Source organism: Neovison vison, chromosome 10 (genome assembly GCF_020171115.1).
Source record: "Neovison vison isolate M4711 chromosome 10, ASM_NN_V1, whole genome shotgun sequence".
Taxonomy (NCBI): domain Eukaryota; kingdom Metazoa; phylum Chordata; class Mammalia; order Carnivora; family Mustelidae; genus Neogale; species Neogale vison.
The window spans coordinates 50,199,613-50,215,604 of NC_058100.1; the positions used below are offsets into that span (position 1 = coordinate 50,199,613).

Sequence of the window (15,992 nt, forward strand, 5' to 3'; positions counted from 1 at the left end):
CCTTCCTGCCTCCTCACCTGTTACCCTCTCTCTGTGTTGTACTTCTGGTATCTTTTTTTTTTTTTAAACAACCGGTTACTTTTAGCCTAATAACATTCAGGTATACCTTGTTCTTTTTTTCTTTTCTTTTCTTTTTTTTTAAAGATTTTATTTATTTATTTGTCAGAGAGAGAGAGAAAGCGCACACAAGCAGGGGGAGCAGCAGGCAGGCAGAGGCAGAGGGAGAAGCAGGCTTCCTGCTGAGCAAGGAGCCCGATGCGGGACTCTATCCCAGGACCCTGGATCATGACCTGAGCCAAAGGCAGCTGTTTAACCAACTGAGCCACCCAGGCGTCCCTACCTTGTTCTTTTTAAAAAGTAAAATTCACCACCCCATCTTTCTCTGATGTTTCCCTTTGTCTTCATCATCAGACTTTTTAGAAGGACAGTTAACTGACCCTGCTTCACTCCCAGCCACTTCTCTGCCTCCTGCAACTTAAACTAATAGCGCCTTCCTGGTTACCAGACTCCACTGACTTGATAATTTTCATCCTATTCAGTTTTCTCTAGCATTGAGTCTGTTTATCCCATTCCTTCATGAAGCCTCCTTTTTCTCAGCTCTACCATCATATTCCATCTCTTTCGCTTTCTTCTGTACCACATGCCTCAGAGTAGTATTGTCCAGACTTTTTCCCGCCCCTGCCCTCCCCTCCCTCTGCCTTCTTGCTGGTGATCAGGTCCATCCTTTTGTCTTGAGCTTTCATCTCTTGGCTAGTAAGTCCAAAATTTTCAGTTCTTTTTTTTGGAGTTTGGACTCCTATTTTAACAATCTGATCTCCCATATACATTTCAAAGTTTAATATGACCCAAAACGACTCTTATTTTTCCTATCTGGTCAGCAAAACTTGATCTTTCTATATTTATCTGTGTGCCATTATCCACCTACGTGAACTCTTAAAAAAAAAATCCTTATTTCCATTAACCTTTCTCACCAAGTCTTTGTGATTCTGTGTTTAAAATGCTTTTTAGATCCAGCTCCTCCCATTTATTTCCCTTTGGTTCAGGCTTTTACCACCATTAACCTGGAGTATAAAAAGCTTCCTATTCAACCTCCCTACTAAGAGTCCCTCTCCTTCTATAAGTCATTTCTGGCATTCTTCTGTAATTATATTTTAAATATAGACCTGTTAATGTCCCATTACTAATACGAAGACTTCAATTCACTCACCCCCAGTGGTTCCAGTATCTTTTTCAGCTTCATGTGCAAGTGCTTGATTTTTTTAGCCATATTTTCTGCCATCTCCACCCTCCGTTCCCCTAATACTAACATTCTCTACATTCCCTGTGTCCTATTTTTGAGTAATTCTGTTTTTATTCCTACAAGACTTTGTTTATGCTATGCCTGGAACACTCCATTTTCCTCCTCTGCCCTTCCCTTCCCTACCTGTATGCACTTGCCATTCCTGTCAAAGTCCAACTCCAGTAACACGCCATGAAAGCTTTTCAGAGCTGATCAGAAGGAAGAAGCCCCCCTGTTGCCGTGCTTATTCTTGGCATCATTTTTATTGTGACACTCATCAAACTGATTCGCAGTCTCCTATTTCATCCTTATGACAGAGACTATTTCTCTTTCTCATTTATCTTTGTGTATTCAGCATCTAGCCAACTATCTGGCAGTACTTAGATGCTTTAAAAAAAAATAGACTGCACTTAATGAAGAGAAATCTGAAAAATCCTTATTTTTTTCAGGTTGATTTACCTTCCAAATGTCAATGAGGTTATACTCTATGATACGTATACATTTTCCTGGTTTAGGGTCACCTAAATGCATAATTAACAGTTTGTTAGAATAGGCATGCTCTCGGATCCCTAGCATTTGCAGCGTTCACTTCAAACAGATGACATAGAATGCAACATAAGTGTTAATGAAAATTTTTACAGTAAAAGTATCTTTCCTAATAAAAGATTGTGATTTGTTTGAGCTCCTCATTTAGAAAGTAAAATCTAAATTAAAAGTATGTTAATGTAATGAATTTGCATGTTACCTTTTTTGCTTTGTTTCATTGTCCATAAAATCCTTGGGAGCTCATATTCAAATGCAGTGGATTACATCAAGCAGCTAGTCTGTATGGAAAAATCTGAAACCATTGCAGTTAAGTGGGTGAACTTGGTTGCCTGGGAAATATCTTTAGAAGTTTAATTTTGTATAATTTGCTTATATCAATTTTAGGAACTTAGATTTTTCTAAAGGCCACCAGGGTATTACAGGAGACAAAGAAGGTCAGCAACGACAAATACGGCAGCAGCGCTTGATCTCTATAGGCAAATGGATTGCCGATAATCAGCCAAGGTATTTCTTACCAGATGCACTTACATACCCTGCATGTGTTTCCCGCTCTATTTAATGTTACTATAAACTCTTAAGTCAGAATGTTGGTAACACATCAGATTTTGACCCTGTTGATCCTGAGTGTATTCCATTTAATCTCTGTTCTCCCCGTCAAACTGCCTTGTGTAGAGGAATAGGCTTTGTCTCCCCCATGAATCATGAGCTTCTGCTCTAGTTTACAAACATCTGTGTAAATTTAACCAACTGGTAGGTTCTTAGGTGGTTTGTGTTGACGGGGGCAGGGTGGTCAGTGTCGGTCAGGACAGCTCAGAGTCCGATAAGTTTCTAGTACTGCCACTTCCTGAAGTGTGCGTCTTGGGATCTTCCCAGTTGATTATCACCTTTTTCAAAGTCAGTAACTGTTTCATATTCATTTCTGTCTTCAGGCTCTTGTCACACTGCAGCATTTAAATGGTTGCATGTTTGAATGAACTTAGTCCTTTTGAACTCTAGTTTTTATACCTATAAAATAGGAATTAGAGATTGTCACTGCAAGGGCCTAGTGTAGTGCTTCGTACTTAAGACATGCTCAGTCAATGTAACTGTAATCAGTAGAATACATTAAAAGGGCATGGGAATGTTACGGGAATGCTAAGCGATATTGAGAATCCAAATTTTTCTGAAACTACTTTTTATGTTATATAAAAAGAGATATGTTATACTGTGATACCCCACTGTCTCCAAGTCTTTGGGACTGGGGATGTAGTGACTGTTGGGGCCATATGCAGTTGCAGTGTTAGTGTTTTTTAGGTTTACGGTTTTCATATATGGATTTATTTTTACTTTTTTAGGCTGATTCAGTGTGAAAATGAGGTAGGGAAATTGTTGTTTATCACAGAAATCCCAGAGTTAATACTGGAAGACCCCAGTGAGGCCAAAGAGAACCTCATTCTGCAAGAACCATCCATGGTAGAGTCCCTGGCTGCGGACGGGAACCCAGGACTGAAATCAGTGCTGTCCACGGGCCGTAATCTAAGCAACAGCTGTGACCCAGGAGAGAAGCCAATGGTCACCTTCAAAGAGAACATTAAGCCGCGAGAAGTGAACAGAGACCAAGGAAGAAGTTTTCCTCCCAAAGAGGTGAGAAGGGACTATAGCAAAGGAATTACTGTAACTAAGAATGATGGAAAGAAGGACAACAGCAAGAGGAAAACAGAAACCAAGAAATGCACCTTAGAAAAGTTACAGGAAACAGGAAAGCAGAGTGTGGCAGTGCAGGTAAGCTGTATTTGAACTATAACGCAGGTAGAGGAAGACTCACACAAAAGGCAAGATTTTTCATTTTGTTCCTAAAGCCTTGAGAATTGGCTCTTCTGGAAGCGTGAATGCATTCTTTGAATGCCGAATAGTAAGGTCACGTTAGAGCTATGGTAGGTGGTTACTCCATCAACTCTTCAAAATTGTAATGTGAGTGAAAAAAAAATCTCAACTTGATTTGACATTTTGTCAATCCTCTCCAGTTTAAGTGGTTTGAAATGACCAGTTGCAGACCTCTTAACCATATGAAGAATTCTATTTTCTTTGGAAAGTGTAACTGCCATTTGTTAATGTTATCTGGGGAAATTTGGGGGTCTTTTAGCCATCCAGTAGAACCAAGGATATATTAAGGCTTATAGTGGTTTTTTTTCTCCTTAATTCACTAAGAAATAAAAGATATTCTTGGAAAAAGGTGAGGCTCTTTTTCTTGGCCTTTATACCTGTCCCAGCCAGTAGCATTATGTCATTTCAGCGTTATGCTGACTCATGGGAATTTATAAAGCAAGAATATAAGTCTCTTGCTGGGGAATTTATAAAGCAAGAATTTAAGTCTCTTCTCTAACAGAGAAATAACGTAATAGTTACATTTTGAGATTAATACTAGAGGGAGAAACAGAGAGAAACCTGGTAGAAATCGAGAAAAGGCATGTTGGGAGAGAGGTGCTGGGGAAAAGTGAAGAACAAACCAATGAACGATAAAGCCAAAGGACCAGTGCTTAGACCAGGGATGAATCCAGTATTTCGTGCCTGCTCTGCCTCCTCCTCTGCAGCTGCCTCCCTACGAGAGCCAGACTGAAATCTCCTTTCTGGCCTCCCTTCCCTCTTAAATCTGCTTCTGATGATTAAAGAAAGCCTGACAGGAGTCTGTGTATCACCACTCTCCCTACCTCATCTGAAGGTCTTCACAAATGTCACCTGTTTTCCTTCATTTTACTCATTCTGAGCAACATGTATGACATCATATTCTCTGTAGCTCCTTGTGTAGGACCAGGGCCTGTTCCTTACTGCTGAAAGTAGTTCTAAAGGGGTGTCTGCGTGGAGGGTGGGGTGCCTGACTGGTATGCTTAAGGCTGCCCAGAAGAAATTAAACTGAGCTCCAAAGTATGTCCCCTGTGGGTTGATAGTCGTCGTTATTAAGTCATAATTCATGTATGTTGTTGAATGAATTCAAGTGCAAAGGTCGCTGGGGCCCATAATAGGTGGCTTGAGATTATAGGCAAGTTTTTACCCTGCTGGCAAGACATTTCTCATTTGTAAAACAAATGAGTTCTCAGGTCCTTTCCGTGTTTAGTATTTTTATGATTTTGTGAAAGGAAAATAATTAGACTAGTAAAACTAAGACCTTATATCTTTTATTGACAAATAATCTATTTTGATTTTTCCCATTTTTAACTTAGGTGAATTTAAATACCTTCCTAGGCTTCTTTTTTTTTTTTTTTTGACAGAGTGGGTTTTGAATACTTTCTTAGAGTGGGTGCTTCTTTCTGACACATTTGTGTTTCAGATTATTATAATGTTGCTTCTGTTGGTCATAGGTAAAATCCCAGACAGAACTAAGAAAGACTCCAGTGTCTGAAGCCAGGAAAACACCTGTAACTCAAACCCAAAGTCAAGCAAGTAACTCGCAGTTCATCCCCATTCATCACCCTGGAGCCTTCCCTCCTCTTCCCAGCCGGCCAGGTAAATATACGTTTTATACTTTGTTCTACTTAATCTCATCTGTGTGTGAGTTTCTGCTCGTTAATTGAGTAATTCATACTCTTCTGGAGTTAGAATTACTAAACCATAATGTTAAAAGGTAGAAGGAAGTTCTCCTTTCTCTAATGCTTATGAAGTTATTTTGGAGCCATTTCTCTAGTTTATTTACAAGTGCATGTTTTTACCATGAAAGAATTCCCATCGCTAAACCTAGCATTTAAGAGACCACCTTTAAAATACTCCAGTTGCCTCAGTGGGTAGAAGTAGCAGCCCCCACTACTCTAATTTAATTCTTGAAATCAAGTTAAAGATTGATGTTTGATCAGTCTCACTTGCTGGTCGATCCCTGTTCTTGTATAATTTATTAGAGGACCTCTTCTCTACCCTGCCCCATGTCCCCTTCAGATGACTTATTTTTGCGTTTCTTTTGCTAAATGCCTTTAGAACTAAAGCTGCTGTGTTCTTCTATTTTGAAGGGTTCCCGCCCCCCACATATGTTATTCCCCCTCCTGTGGCATTTTCTATGGGCTCAGGTTACACCTTCCCAGCTGGTGTTTCTGTCCCAGGAACCTTTCTTCAGCCTACAGCTCACTCTCCAGCAGGAAACCAGGTGCAAGCTGGGAAACAGTCCCACATTCCTTACAGCCAGCAACGGCCCTCTGGACCAGGGCCAATGAACCAGGGACCTCAACAACCACAGCCACCTTCCCAGCAACCCCTTACATCTCTACCAGCTCAGCCAACAGCACAGTCTACAAACCAGTTGCAGGTTCAAGCTCTAGCTCAGCAACAATCCCCCACAAAAGCTGTGCCGGCTTTGGGGAAAAGCCCTCCTCACCACTCTGGATTCCAGCAGGTAAGTTCGAGTGGCGGGTACTGTGCAGCTGAAATAAGGAGGGAAGACTGAAGTTACTCAGTGTTCGGTTGATTAGAAATACTGGTTAAGCTTTCAGATGTTTTTGCTGTGTAAGGATTACGGAAATGCAAAAATACTCCTCTTGCTGTTTAGGAAAGTTCAAATGTTTTCCTTTCTCTTGTAAAGGAGACTAGATCTTAAGTACCGTTCTTTGCTGCTACTTGTCAGCTTTGTAGAAAAGGACTTTGTGTAAATGATTCTCTCCTATTTGAACATAAACTGCAGAAAGGAAATAGAGTCGTAATCTTGGTGAGGTGTTAAGGATAGGATACCATTCTTAAAAATGGCTGCTTGAGGCAGGAAGGGGGAAAACACACACACACACACACACACACACACACACACACTCATTTGTTCATTAACATCATGAGTGATTGAACTGAAAGAGAACATGAGTTCAGTGCCCCACATGTGTTCCCAGAAAGCTCTGTGTATTGAAAAACCTAAAGGGTAAAGGACTGCTGAGTTTTGTTGGTTGTAAGACCCCTTATGTTCATTCGGTGATGTCCTGAGTATTGAATGTAACATTGCATTTTATCCTCTTGATGACAAACATCTCTTTTTCAGTATCAACAGGCAGATGCCTCCAAACAGCTGTGGAATCCCCCTCAGGTTCAAGGCCCATTAGGGAAAATCATGCCTGTGAAACAGTCCTACTACCTTCAGTCCCAAGACCCCATAAAACTGTTTGAGCCGTCATTGCAACCTCCTGTAATGCAGCAGCAGCCTCTAGAGAAAAAAATGAAGCCTTTTCCCATGGAGCCATATAACCATAATCCCTCAGAAGTCAAGGTCCCAGAATTCTACTGGGATTCTTCTTACAGCATGGCTGATAACAGAGCTGTAATGGCCCAGCAAGCAAACATGGACCGCAGGGGCAAACGGTCACCAGGAGTCTTCCGTCCAGAGCAGGATCCTGTGCCCAGGATGCCATTTGAGGTGTGTGTCCTTTCCTGTCACCAGACACAACAGAACTAGGTCTGGGGCTGCATATTTTGACTTTCTCAAGTAGGCATTTATAAAGGCCGCTCTGATTCATGAGTGCTCTAGCGAGCTGCTGAGTAACCGCGGTGGCTCTTGGTCACCCCCTCACAGTTGCACAGTGATTTGATCTGGGGGAGTGGAAGAATTCCGTTACTGTGGTGGACCTGTGATGCTCTGGCAGAGGGATGGTGCAGAAGTCCCTCACACAGCATGTTAGAGAATTCTGAAACAAAGCTCCTCTCAGTTGGGCTGAATCATCCAAGTTTAAAAATAGGTTTACTGCGTATTTAAACAAATTGCTTTCTGAGAGGAACAAAGTCAGCCAGATATCTTTGATAGTGGAGTTCCCCTTCCTTTCTCTCTTAATTCATGAGAAACCGGTGTGTTTGTAATTTTCAAGAGAGAATGTAATTTTCGAAAGAGCCCAAGATAGGCTAATCCCCTTGCTCCGCCGCATTGGTTTACTCACAAGTCTCGTTAACCTTGTATGTTCTCCGTGTTTGTCAGTGGTTTATGCTTCTTTTGTCTTGATCTTTTGCACCGTGCTCCTTGGGTCACTTTACTTTTATTTCAGAGCCTTTTCTTCCTTGCATAGTACTGTCTGCTGTAATTCTCCTTGACCTGAGTTGCTTCTGTGCCCTACACCATGCTACTACTCCTTTGTGCTTTTGTCATCCCTTACTGCATCTCACTGTGATCCTTTCTGTCACTAGGACCCCAAGGGCTCCCCTCTGCTTCCTCCGGACCTGTTAAAGAGTCTGGCTGCCTTGGAGGAAGAGGAAGAGCTGATTTTTTCTAACCCTCCTGATCTTTACCCAGCTTTGCTGGGGCCTCTCGCCTCTCTTCCTGGACGGAGCCTCTTTGTATGTATTTGACGTAATTCTCCTTGCTCTAACCCCAGCTTCTTTCCTGAGATTTTGGAGTCCTTGGAATAGATGCTTTCTTTTTTTCTGGAGCTTTTCTTTTTTTACCAAATTGTACCATTTGTTTCCTTACTGCCCAGACTAACCTTCAAACGGTAGTAGAACATGGGAAAACATCTTGGACTCCATAGCTGTAAATTTCAGAGTCACAGCTTTGTCGTATGTGTCGTATGTGATCCAGAAGCATCCTTCAGGGCAGGTCACACAGGATGCAGTGCTGGCAAATTAACTTACTTTTTAGGTGGCACTTCCATCTAAACCTAGGAATTTCAAGGGTCATTTGATACTGCTTAGGAGCAGTGAGATTTTTCCCCATGTACTCAAAATATGAAATGAAATATGTTCTAGATTTTTTAGTGACATTATTGAACGGTATGTGGCTCTTTTCTGTTTGGTTAACTGAGAGCCCTGATCTAAATTCAGAGCAAGCTTCATAAACAGAATGAGTAAAAATGAAGAGAATTCTATTTATAAACATTGTTGGAGTGCCATAGATATGTGAATACAGAGATAAATAACTAGAATGGTATGAAATAAAGTCTGAAGTATTGATTAGTGGTATCTTAAAAATAGCCCTCTAGAAATTACTCTGCATTTCGAAGAATGGCATTCTATATTGTCGTCAATATTTACATCATATTTTGCTGAGGTGGGGGAATATGAGAAGCATATGCTATGAAGTTTTCCCCTCCCTTTACTCCCTTTACTTTATCTTAACAAAACATGAAACAGTTCTGACTTCTACTTTTTTGCTGTTTTTTGTGAGGCAAGAAAACGTTCGTAAGATTAAAATATTAATTTTAGTATTAGGAGAAATACAATTGTATGGCTCTCCTAACAGAAGCTGCCATCCCTGGCACTTGAAGTTCCTGTAAGAATTTGCCTGGGTGAGTGGCCAGAGAGACCTCCCACTTTTCCCCCCAAGTTAGAGAAATAAAAGATCCCTTAGAAACTTCATCACCTACAAGAGTACAGTGACAGCACCTCAGGGTTGTGGAAAGCCTAACTGCGAAACTGTTGGCTCCGTGTGTTTGCCTTTCTTGATGCTTCTCTGCTGGTGTGGCTTGAGGGCCAGGGGCAGTGCCTCTCTCTCCAGTCCTTTCCTACCCCCTTACTTCCTACTCTGCTTGTCCCTCCTCCACTCAGCGTGGAGCTGATGGTAGAACAAGTGTGCCTGGAGGGGTAGTGTTTTAGAGTTTGGTTTTTTTTTTTCATGTTCACAAAAAAAAAAAAAAAAAAAAAACCTTAACTGTAATCCTTTCTGTATTTAACATCATTAATGATATAATGTGTGTGAAAGTGCCTTGCATGTACTAGATGTATAGTAAATGCTTTGTTGATCAACTGTTCAATGACAGTGAGCATCAGAGATTCAGCTTTTTTTCCTGGTTAATTTTCTTAGGGCCAGTAAATGTATATTCAACTTCAGCAACTATTTTAATATGTACCACAAATAGATCTGCTTAGGAACCATGTTGACAAACCCAGTTCAGTTGTCAAAATGTATTTGAAAGGCTTTAAGTCATTACTGTGAGTGTTTTAAAATTGGGGGATGGGGGGGCACAGACTGTCAGCTCAACTCAGCATCTTGTTTTGAGAGTATTTTAAATGCGACTCTTGATAAGTGTATTACCGAAGGTTCCTGCTAATAAACACTCAGAACTAGCATTTTGCAGGGTCCCTGGTCCCTGCCAGGGTATCTGTGCTAGATGAGAAGTGTTCATCCAGGAGCATTGTGTCCGACTTGCCTGTGGCACCTGCAGTTAGCTGGTGTCGTGGTATTAACATTTAGTTCACGTCTTTGAAGCCTTACATTTGTACATGGTGGGTACGTACAAGTATGCTTAAATGGTGGTCTTCTGCTAGATTGTTTAGTACCTTAAGATTAATATTAAGCAAATGGAAGGCATAATTTAACTACCTTTTTTTCCGGGACTGTGAAGAAATCCTTGTTGGAGAAGCCCTCGGAGCTCATGTCCCATTCCTCCTCTTTCTTGTCCCTCACCGGATTTTCTCTCAATCAGGTGGGTAGATGGTGCTTTTATAGTAGGCTAGTGTATCCTTTCCCATTCTATTTCTGTCCCCCTATTTTTCTCTCTCTTTCTCTTCCATGTATTGGAGTCTTCCAGACATTTTATTTTATCCTCTGTCTCTCTGATTTGGGTATATGAGATACTTGTATGTTTTCAGTTTGAACCCTTGAACTTCTCATTAATACAGAAATCCTTAGGGCTCTTTTGTCCAGCCAAGTGAACTTTTCATACTTTAAATCCGGGTGGTTTACATAGATTGAGGGAAAGCAAATTAGGGGAAAATGAATTTAATAGGAAAACCAGAAGCAACGGAGATAAAAAGCCTTCAAGATTTGTCTTGTTAAGAAAAGCTCAATACACTTAAGATGCTTAAGCATCCGAGAACATGAACATGACATTTTCTGAAATCTATTTCATTGGAGTGAGTTTATAACTTGGTTGTCATTGTCTTCCAGGAAAGATACCCAAATAACAGCGTGTTCAATGAGGTATATGGGAAAAACCTGACAACCAGCTCCAAAACAGAACTTAATCCTTCGCTGGCCCCCCAGGAGACATCACTGTACTCCCTCTTCGAAGGGACCCCCTGGTCTCCATCACTTCCTGCCAGTTCAGGTATTGACTGGTCTTTAAATTGCAGGCCTTGCATTTCCTATTCACTGCGATTGATGATAATTTAGTATGATTTTGTGATTATAAATGTTAGGGGTTTTTTTAGTTTCTGAAAGAAAATAGGAAAAAAGCTTAATGAACCAGTTCACATAATAAGTGCCACTGAAAAAGCTTTTTTATATCCTCAGTAACCAGCACAGTTGTAAGAGAGAAAAATATGGGTTCTATCTTAAGATTTCCAGCTGTTTTTTAGTTTAGTTTTTTTTTTTTTTTAAGATTTTATTTATTTATTTGACAGAGATCACAAGTAAGCAGAGAGGCGGGGGGGGTGGGCAGGCTCCCTGCCAAGCAGAGAGCCCAACCAGAGGGGCTTGATCGCAGGACCCTGGGATCATGACCTGAACCAAAGGCAGAGGCTTTAACCCACTGGGCCACCAGGTGCCCCTGTTCTTTAGTTTTTGTTTATAGATATTCATTCTTTGCAGGAAAAGTTGCACTCTTAAAATGGATTTTTTTGACTCTCTATTTTATAAATGGAGTTTGAGTCAGTAGTCATTCTTAAGATCAGGCAATTCTGTTTCTGGTAGAGAGGACTGGTAGATATTTACCTGAAACAGGCATGCCAGAATAGTGCATGCATAAAATTGTTTGGTTTTGCTTTTTTATTTTATTTACTTATTTATTTATGTATTTTTAAAGATTTTATTTATTTATTTGACAGAGATCACAAGTAGGTGGAAAGATAGGCAGAGAGACATGGGGAGGCAGGCTCCCTGCTGAGCAGAGAGCCTGATGCAGGGCTGGATCCCAGGACTCTTGAGATCTTTAACCCACTGAGCACCCAGGCACCCCTTGCTTTTTTTTTTTTTTTTTTTTTTTTTTCTTTTTTTTAAAGCAAGGACCATGCCTTAAATATGTGTAGTAGGACAAACTAGCACATCCGGCAGAGTCCCTTTGGAGGCCCTGATTCTGCCTTTCTCCCAACGCCCCATAGTTATCTTTTTTTCTTTTTCTTTTTTTTTTAAATTTATTTGACAGACAGAGATCACAAGTAGGCAGAGAGAGAGGAAGGAAAGCAGGCTCCCTGCTGAGCAGAGAGCCCAATGCGGGGCTCGATCGCAGGACCCTGGGATCATGACCTGAGCCAAAAGCAGAAGTTTTAACCCACTGAGCCACCCAGGCGCCCCCTGTAGTTATCTTTAGTAGAATTAAAGTGAGCAGATCTATAGGAAACTTTAGTTCTTGACTTGTTTGTGAAACATCTATTAATGTCTTGTGTTGTTGTGATTTAATAGATCATTCAACACCAGCCAGCCAATCTCCTCATTCCTCTAACCCAAGCAGCCTGCCAAGCTCCCCTCCAACACACAACCATAATTCTGTTCCATTCTCCAACTTTGGACCCATTGGAACTCCAGATAACAGGGATAGGAGAACTGCAGATCGGTGGAAAACTGATAAGCCAGGTGAGATCCAGACTTCATTGCCTAGTGAAAGTAAATCACTTACTCTGCCCTTCTCTAGTGTTTGGTATTTGGTGATGACAGAACATCTTGAATTCTTCTCTCTTTGCATCCTTAGCCATGGGTGGGTTTGGCATTGACTATCTCTCAGCGACATCATCCTCTGAGAGCAGTTGGCATCAGGCCAGCACTCCAAGTGGCACCTGGGCAGGCCATGGCCCCTCCATGGAGGATTCCTCTGCTGTCCTCATGGAAAGCCTAAAGGTGAGTGAGTTTTGGGAACAAGAACCATGAGAGATGTGGTTCTGCTTTTGTTCCTGTAGATAGCCAGGCTTAGTCCTTAAACCCTTAGAGTTGATCAGTTCATAGTATGTATCTAGCAAAGTCCTAGAGAAACATGGTCTACATTACAAGGTTCTTGAAAAGGAGCGTTGTTTTTTAATTTGTGAACTCCCTAGTGATAAAGAGTTTTGTCTTCAAGGGGAGCAGAAAAAAGGTTTTAGTTGCATTGCAAGGTTAAGACGATTCTGATTAATTTAGGAATGTTTGATTTAAGCCTTTTTTGAACACATGAAAGAAGGTACCTAATTTTAGAGATGTTTTGTTTGCCTAAAATCTTTATTGTAAATATTGTGAGGTCCCACGTGGCACTGAGTTTTAATAAAAAGTATTTCACCTTTTCTGGTTTAAAATCTCAGTGGAAACTAACTGGTCTTGAAGACAGTCTTACAACAGCTTTGTCTAATAGCTGGATGCTTTAGGGGCAGGGATCTTGGGACACATATGCCTTTATATTTGGCGAGGATTGAGAAACAAACCCCTTTCAGACGTCCGGGCATTTGACCTCTGCTGACAAGCTCTGGGCTGTTTTTCAGTCTATCTGGTCCAGTTCCATGATGCATCCTGGACCTTCCGCTCTGGAGCAGCTGTTAATGCAGCAGAAGCAGAAACAGCAGCGGGGACAAGGCACCATGAACCCTCCACACTGAGGCCAAAGTGGCAACCCTGGGAATGAAGGCTCCATAAACCATGGCATGTTGGGTTTGCAGGACTGGCCCATACAGTCCCCTGCAGGTGGCAGCCCTCTTTTCTGTTTCTTGCTGTTGAGAGGGTGTAAGCGTTCCACCGGCACGCTGAGTGTGCACGAAATGTCCGCAGTGCAACAAAAAGAAAAAATCATCGGGAACTCTCCGTCCCCCTGGGGCCTTCCGGAGGGAGAGAGGAGCTGCTGTCTGTCTCACTCAGTTACCTGATACCACCGCCTCTCACCTTCTCCATCGTGCATGTCCCCAGCCACAAGGGAAGTGAAAGCTGAGAAGGGGAGGCAGATGGGAGAAGCCAATGGGAACTTCTCAGTCCTTTTTTCCTCTTTGGGGAATAAAACAGGAATCCATTAATGATTGCTTTGCTGACTGAGAATGTAGTTGAAATTATTCCTGAACATCTTTTATTATTGTTATTACTCTCAGTAGTAAAATATCACACTGAATTCTTCCACACACAGATGTGCTTCTTCTAGTCAGTGTGTAGCAAGGAAAGCCCCGTCCACTGCTCCTGTGAGAGGTTGGTGGTGACAGGATGGGGAAGCTGACCTCTTCAGCCAGCGGAAGTGTTCCGTGAGGGAGCGTCCAAGGCCTCAGCCTTCACTCAGAAGGTTCTGGCAGGCCCCCTTCTGGCCTGGAGACTGCAGCAGGAGATGCCCTTCACTCTGTAGGTGCTCGAGCCCCAATCGAGGACACAGTGTGGGCGGTGGTGCTGGGCTGGGCTGGCAGACGACTGCTGTAGGACTTGAAATTAATGTTTCTGATTCCTGTACATTTTACAGTAGCGTAGCAAGCAGTCTCACAGAAGGCAGGCTGGTCCGTTCGCGGCCCGACCCATTTTAATAGGTAGAAGCTTTCAGTGTGGTTATTTTTTGTTTGATTGGTTTTCGTGACCCCCATCCTGCTTACCACCCACCTCCTCTCGTCCCTACCTCCATCCCTTGCCTCCCCTGTGCTGTCTGCTAGTAACTGTTTCTATTCCTAATGTGTACAACATCTCGCCAAGAAGCAACAGCATGGGGTCCAGCAGTTGAGGCCCAAAGGACAGTCTGCGGAGGAAGGAAGCAGTGGCGTCTGCGCAGCGCACAACGGGCCAGGCCCCTGCCCAGCTGCATCTCCCGACCTCCACTTTCAGAGTGAAAGTCAAGGCAACAAGGACACGTGTGCGGCACGCACAGAAGAGAACACAACGAAGTCCATTCTGGAAAAGGCGAAAGAAAGGAAGATAAACTTTTATTTGGTATTTATTAGAAGGAAAGAGGACTGAAATTTTTCTTGTGTAGAAACAGAAGGACAGCATTTCTGTTAGTTCCTGGAAAAGTAATATTTTAAGGGGAAATTATGGAAACAATCTAAATGTCCAATTGCTGTGCTAGTGGTAAGGTCTATTTCTGGGAGGTCTCTCCTGTGTGTGTGTGTGTGTGTGTGTGTGTGTGTGTGTGTGTGTGTGTGTGTGTGTGTGTGTTTGCGCGCGTGTGCGTACACACTCAGCTGCTCTCCCTGGGGGAGGGGGAGTGTGTGTGAGTGTGTGGAGTCAGTGTGGGACTTACAAACTGGAAGACAGCTGCAGAGCAAAGCACATCCAGGAGCCCCGGTTGTCATTCAAGTCTGGGCAACCCCAGCAATGGAAGGGGTGAGATTAATGCTCGTTGCTCTTCAGAGAGAGTGGTTGGAGCCCCGTATGCTTACATTTTTGCTCTTTAAGTTTGACATGGTGTTTGGGGTTTTTTTGTTTTCGTTTTGTTTTGGGTTTTTTTTTGTTTTGTTTTGTTCTTGTTTTGAAAGGTCTGAAAGGGTAAAGCCCCCCCCACCCAATGGCAATATGAAACCCTTTGTGCTTCTCTCCAGCCCCCTTCCCCGTGTCTGCTTCTCTTCCATCCCCTCCCTTCAAGCCTCCCTCCCCACTGCCTTGACCCACTTTGTGTGTTTGAGCTCTGCATTCAGGCAGCTGCGACATTCCAGTGTTTGAGCTGTCCCTGATTCTCGCACCCTAGATGAGCTAGCCAGATTCACTGTCTCACCCCTGGTACTGCCCACATCCCATACAGCCCTGTTTCTGCATGAGAATTTGGTGTTTGGAATGATTTCTGACTCCTGGGGCGGGGTTTCTCGCCTTACCATCCTCAGTGTGGAGTAATGAGGCGGGAGAGGAGAATCTTCATCAGAAACTGGTTTTGTGTAGTAAACTTTCTCTTGTGTTTGTTTTTTTGTTTTGTTTTGTTTTGTTTTTTGTTTTGTTTTGGTCTGTCTGTGCAAGACCTGCAGCTGCTGAAATCAGCTTTGCCTTTAATTAAACCATGTTCTCTCCAACCAGATCTGTGTGTACGTTGTTTCTTTTCTAACTTCGAAGAACATCCTACTTTATCACAGACCTGTACCCCTGAAGCAAACAATACATTATATGTTAATAAAAACAAAAACAAAAAGCCAAGTATATAACTACTTATATAAGTCATCTAGGAGAAAGCAGAGATGGTCAGAAATTGAATAAGCTTCAGGATTATTTGTGCTTTTAATAGCATTCCAAACCACTGGGCATTTTTATGGAAAGGGATGGGTAGGAAGAAACTGATTGTCAAAATTCTTTTATCTAATAAATAAAGATTGGCTTATGCAAGGAAGTTAACAACCCTCCATATGTATCCCTATTTTTACTGTCAGTGGGACAATGCAGAGATAGTTTCTCTTTCTGGTC

At 42.2% G+C, this 15,992-nt stretch overlaps 1 protein-coding gene across 6 annotated transcripts in view; it reads left to right on the forward strand.

Moving 5' to 3' along the window:
• Positions 1-13,651, forward strand: part of SMG7 (SMG7 nonsense mediated mRNA decay factor) — a 90,805-nt gene extending 77,154 nt beyond the window's left edge. For 2 of the 6 annotated variants that reach the window (XM_044267264.1, XM_044267265.1), the window contains 11 exons: positions 2,210-2,329; positions 3,160-3,586; positions 5,161-5,305; positions 5,800-6,179; positions 6,807-7,178; positions 7,937-8,086; positions 10,090-10,170; positions 10,635-10,794; positions 12,087-12,257; positions 12,373-12,518; positions 13,130-13,651. In XM_044267264.1, the coding sequence (XP_044123199.1) occupies positions 2,210-2,329; positions 3,160-3,586; positions 5,161-5,305; positions 5,800-6,179; positions 6,807-7,178; positions 7,937-8,086; positions 10,090-10,170; positions 10,635-10,794; positions 12,087-12,257; positions 12,373-12,518; positions 13,130-13,243 (2,266 nt within the window). In that variant the 3' untranslated portion in view covers positions 13,244-13,651. The remainder of the gene's footprint in view (positions 1-2,209; positions 2,330-3,159; positions 3,587-5,160; positions 5,306-5,799; positions 6,180-6,806; positions 7,179-7,936; positions 8,087-10,089; positions 10,171-10,634; positions 10,795-12,086; positions 12,258-12,372; positions 12,519-13,129) is intronic. The other 4 variants (XM_044267266.1, XM_044267267.1, XM_044267269.1 and 1 more) reach the window with 4 other exon arrangements.
• Positions 13,652-15,992: the final 2,341 nt, after the last annotated feature.